Here is a 5,718-nt window from a genome sequence, read left to right on the forward strand (position 1 = left end):
AAATATATTAATAAAAAATAAATTAATATATTAAAAAATTATGAGTTCAACTAATGTTACTAATATAATCTAATTAGCTCTCATATTCAAACTCATCTAAATTAAAAAAAAAACAAAAACATGCAAGTAAAAATTTGATTTGTAAAAGTGACTGGATTGGAAAAAAAATGTGTATAACATGTGGCAATTAGAAGAATGAAGTATTTTATTTGAGCTACAAAAATAAATGCAAGTTGAACATAACCATTTGTCCCACATGATTAATCTACTAATAAAGTTAATATCCAATAAAAACTAGTACTATTATAATTTATTTACAAAATTAGTTAATTAATATCTTAATAGTAGTTGATTAGAAGCAAGAATAAACCTAATGCATTTAACATCACCTACACGCCACACAATCTATCTAAACCAAAACCACTGGCTTCCACACTTTTTAATCTTTCTTTCAGCAACCGCGCCCACAGTCCCAAAAACCAAAACCAGAAACCAGTTACCTGTTTTCTCTTCAAAAACCACTTTCCATCTTAATTCCCGAAAACCAGGAGCTTTTACCATTTGTTTTCTTTTTTAAATTCCAAAACCGCTTCTCACTCTCCATAATATGTGGCGATTCGACCGCACTCTGTCACCTTATCGTGCCTGACACGCGCCTCCTTCTTCTTTTCTCTACTTTTGTACCCTTTTGCATGTAATTTCTGACCCTTTTCATCATTTCTTTTCTTTCACTCTTCTGCAAGATTCCCTAATACTATAGGCTTTTTATGGGTAAAAATATTTAATGCCTATTGTAAAATTCATTTTTTTATTCAAAATCAATAAATTACTAAATAAATAAATTATTTAATATATCAGAATATTTAAGTAAAATTAATTTTTTAATAAAATGAAAAATAAATTTAATTTTTTAGGTACCATTAATATATCACACTAATCACAACCATTCATTATAATTATGTATTATTTTATTGAAAATATAATAAAAATAAAACATTTTTAATAAAAAATTGTAATTAATTGGAAGTTTAAAAATTATTTTTAATAAATTTTTAAATTAAATTAAATCAAAAAACAACCTAATAAATTTGATATTTTTACGAAAAAGTTAAAATAATTAAAAGATATTTAAATGTGAAATACATCATATTCAAATATAGAACAAAATGTTCAATATAAAAATACCAACAATTTGGTTATATGATAATTTTTTTTTTTTTATTTATGATTTTATTTGAATAATTTTGAATAAGTAAGTTCTCTAATCTCTATGCAACTTGCAAGCCACGACATAGTATTGTTGTAGTGCTGAATAGCTGGCTGATGAAGGTTATTCCACGTCATCCATGCCCCAATAACAAAGGGATAAGTGTCCTATGATTGGAAGTTCCACTCACGCGCTTCTCATGAGAGTGGTTTTCCACTTTTCCTTATGTACAAATTTAGCTGTTTATTTCTACAAACCCAACCTCCCTGAATATGGAAAACCATGGTTTTTATAGTAACACAACAATACAACACACAAAATACTATAAAACAAAACAAAAACAATTGTTAAGAAACAACTGCGTTCCCCACAATCTAGTACCTGAAAATCCACTGGCTTTCTCTCTCTTCTCTCTCTCAGACACCAAATATATACCCTTCTTTCTCATACATCTTAGCCTCCACCAAAATCTCAATCTTCTTCTTTCTCTCAGTCTTTGAAAATTCATAGAAAAAAAAATGCGGATGAGTTGTAACGGTTGTCGTGTACTAAGAAAAGGTTGCAGTGAAAATTGTAGCATAAGACCATGTTTGCAATGGATCAAAAACCCTGAATCACAAGCTAATGCCACCGTCTTTTTAGCTAAATTCTATGGTCGTGCCGGTCTCATGAACCTCGTCAACGCCGGTCCCGAACATCTTCGCCCAGGTAATAACCAGTAGTTCAGTTGATAGTTGTGCAGAAACATCAAATCAAATTAAAGTGCATGTTCAAATCATTCACCAATGTTATTGATGTTAATTTTGTTTATAATTTGCAGCAATTTTTCGATCGTTGTTGTATGAAGCATGTGGTCGAATAGTGAACCCAATTTACGGTTCAGTTGGTTTATTATGGTCGGGGAGCTGGCAGCTATGTCAAGCCGCGGTGGAAGCCGTTTTAAAAGGCGCGCCGATTACGCCGATTACTTCAGAAGCGGCTACTCATGGAAGGGGTCCACCACTGAAGGCCTACGACATACGCCACGTGTCAAAAGACGAGAACTCGGCCGCGTCTAATGAGTTGACTCAGCAGCGAGTCAAGACGCGATCTCGTAAGCGATCTAGCTTAGCTAAGCCGAAGTTACAAGAGGAGGTGAAGAGTGGGAATGATGATAAGAGAATTGAATTCGGTTCGGTTGAACCGGTTGAAGAGGTTATTGTGAACCGGGCTGGGAGTCATGAGTCGTCAATTAGCCATCAGTCTGAGGCGGTGAACGCGGCGGTGGTGGTGGATTTGGAGAGTAAAGAGAGTGAAAGTATGGCTTCCGTGGAAACTGCGGAGACTTCGATGAACTTGTTTAGAGATGAACCGGAGCCGAACCGGGGTTTGAAGGGGATGGAGCGAACCGGTGAGGAGAATGTTGGGTTAGAGCTTACTCTTGGGTTGGAACCGGTTTCGCGTGTTTATCATGTGGTTCCTGTGAAGAAAAGGAGGGTTGAGTTGAAGGATTGTGGTGGCGGTTCGTGGAATGTAGAGCTGGGTCTTCAATATCCGGTTTAGACCGGGTTTAAGTGGATTTGAGATCCGGTTCAGTTTTGACTCAAGCGGCTTTTCTCATTTGTACAAGAGATTATTATGGAACCGTTTCTTGTTTAGTTTTTGTTTTTATTTAGTACTTTTTGTTATAATTATTTTATTTTGGGTTAATAATTATTTTCTATTTAAAAGAAAATGTGAATGCGGTGCTGTTTAAACTACAAATAGATGAGAAAGTACATTTGGAAATTGAAGTCATTGAATTACAATGGTTTATGAATGCATCATATACATGTCATTATGGTTTGAATTTTATATTTGTCTTTTATTCATTGAATGTAGGAAAAAAAACTAAATAAGTGAAGTTATATAATAGAGCAGGTGATTTTTTTAAAAGATAAACGAAATTTTTCCTTGATTGTTAAATTAGTGCTGATAGTTGTTAATAATGCAAAAGTCGATGTAGAAGTAAAAGATGAACTTATCTTTAGGGTGTGTTTATGAAAATTGATTTACTGTCGTAAGTTTTATCATGGGAGTAACACAGTGCGGTTGGATCATGATTAGACGAGTCAAAAAACAGATTTGGATTTTGATTAGACGGGTTAAATAAGCAAATTTATTTTATCTTCGTTTGATTTTAATCGGACATTCATAGTTGAAATTTAATTTTATCTTCGTTTGATTTTTAATTGGACATTCATAGTTGAGATCAATGAGACCATTATGAGAGTAGGATTTGTCTTTGTCAGAATCTCTTCCTTCCGGTCTTTCCTCAAACGCTGCTCCTTATTATTTTCATCCGCGGCGGTGAAGCTCTCCATCCCCCACCCAACTTGCCTCCATCTCCTTTTTCATTACAACTCCCTCTGATTCCACCGTGTCACTCCGCTCAAACTCGTCGGCTATATCACCATTTCACCGGATCTCAACCATCCCACCCTTCATCACTTCACCGAACTACCATCGGTTTCCATCATAATTTGACATACATCTCACGGATCTCAACCATCCCACCCTTCATCACATCACCGAACTACCATCGGTTTCCATCATAATTTGACATACATCTCACCCAACACACCCTTCTTCTTCCTCGCCCAGTGTCATGATCGAACAACCGCACTGTCCTTCCACCACTACCAACTTTCTTCCCTTATTTTCCTTCATTCAAGAACCAGGTTCATCCTTCTCGAATCCCAAATCCACCTTACTCGGATTCAGGATAAGTCAGCAATCCACCCTACTCAAATTTCAACTTGCTTATTTCATTAATAACAACGACATAATGAATGCATGTCACAACACGTTAATGCAACAACAACATAATGTTCAAAGTCCCCTCTCGATATTAAACAAACATGCATTGAACCAGCATGTCACTCATGTGAGTTCGACTTGAAAGACAAGCCTGGGCAGCATGACGGGTTACCCCTCACGGTCGTGACGGCCGTCAGCGTCCCGAGGTCTGCAGATTTTCGCCTTCTTCAATGGAGTTCAAGGAAGAACTCAAAATTCTCAATTCAGACCTCAAAAATCGACCTAAAAACATTGGCCACATATTATATATTCATCAACAACACATAATTCCATCAAACCAACACATTTAGTTCATGGTTATCATAAAATCATGTTATTCCCAAAGTCTTCAAAATAGCAACAATGGTGATTATATGATAACTCATCAAAACAAAATTTGTCACACATCACAGGACACAAATTTCATCACTAATTCATTATCACAAACAACAAATCAATCATCGATAATTTTTTATTGAAATCTCACAACCCTATTGGAGGTTAAGGACTACTCAAATCTACCCCTCATGCGTCTACCAATATTGAGATAGTTCTCCCTCTTACCTGGTTATCCTAGCAGTACAAAAATTCTTGTTTGATGAGTCTTTTTCCTAAATCTCTAAGCTTCCTCTCCTTCTATCCTTCTAACCTCTTCCTCTCTAACTATATTTTTACATACTGTTTGAAATCCTCTAATTAATCTAGATTATCTCCTAATTTATATAATTAGGATAATCTAGTTAAAATTATAAATTCACCTCCTACTTACTAGCATTCTCACTCCTTCCTCCCCTTTAATTTTCATAATTCTCAATTCAACCCCAAATTCTCTATTTTCCATTTAATTAATTAAATTAAAATAAAATATTAGTATTTTAATTACTAAAATAATTTCTAATAATTCTAGTCCACTTCTACCAATGTCTAATTACTCCTACACTCTTATCTCGAGGTCACACACTCTCATCATCCAAATTAATTCTATTATCGCACATAATAATTAAATTAAAATACATTTATATCAATTAAAATAATAACTCAAAAACTAGGTTGTTACTTTAATCACCACTTACGCTTCAACTGCTTCAGGGTTATCGTACCCTCTCTGAGCCCAAGTCATCTTCACCTTCGTATTTTCGTTCATATCCATCAATATAGCTCTTAGATTCCAATATCCCTTGATAGTTTTTTCTTGTTCTTTGAAAATGGAAGATTGGGAAACCCAAATTTAGGTATTAAGGGAAATTACGACAAAACACAACAAATAAACAATTTTTTTCTTTGGTGATCCATATGAATGATCTGATCAATGATCAAATAATTAACTCTTGTAATGATGAATCTTTAAATTTGACTTCTAAGAGTGACCACGAGCACTACACAAACAACATCACCTATACTCAGTCCTCACGAAAATAATATCTTCACACATAGTGCTTGCTAATTCAAATGAAGGCTTATAGGGAGGGAAAAAGAGGGTGCAGTTTTATATTTTACAAAACTAGGATTTCTAAAACAAATTTAGTTAAATTAATTTACTTCGGCATAAGAATTATATTTATAAATCCCATTGTTTGGGATTAAAGTTAATCAAGCCCACTTAAGAACATTGTAATTTACTATGTATCGTATTGCTCTTAAAAGGACTTTATCTTATGGTGTACCACATTTATCTAATTGAATGTAGTATTACA

General features: G+C 34.3%; 1 protein-coding gene across 1 annotated transcript; it reads left to right on the forward strand.

Annotated features, from left to right (window-relative positions):
- The first annotated feature begins 1,474 nt into the window (after positions 1–1,474).
- LOC127128740 (LOB domain-containing protein 41) lies at positions 1,475–3,023 on the forward strand. Its single transcript, XM_051058120.1, has 2 exons — positions 1,475–1,915; positions 2,028–3,023. The coding sequence occupies exons 1-2, from the start codon at positions 1,726–1,728 to the stop codon at positions 2,747–2,749; spliced, it is 912 nt and encodes a 303-aa protein (XP_050914077.1). The 5' UTR covers positions 1,475–1,725; the 3' UTR covers positions 2,750–3,023.
- The last annotated feature ends 2,695 nt before the right edge of the window (positions 3,024–5,718 follow it).

Source organism: Lathyrus oleraceus, chromosome 3, assembly GCF_024323335.1.
Source record: "Lathyrus oleraceus cultivar Zhongwan6 chromosome 3, CAAS_Psat_ZW6_1.0, whole genome shotgun sequence".
NCBI lineage: Eukaryota > Viridiplantae > Streptophyta > Magnoliopsida > Fabales > Fabaceae > Lathyrus > Lathyrus oleraceus.

Bases quoted from the DNA above. Each gene is read 5' to 3' on its own strand.
- LOC127128740 (XM_051058120.1), top strand. From the start codon at position 1,726: ATGCGGATGAGTTGTAACGGTTGTCGTGTACTAAGAAAAGGTTGCAGT. The intron at 1,916-2,027 runs GTAATAACCAGT...TATAATTTGCAG, and splicing joins TCCCGAACATCTTCGCCCAG to CAATTTTTCGATCGTTGTTG.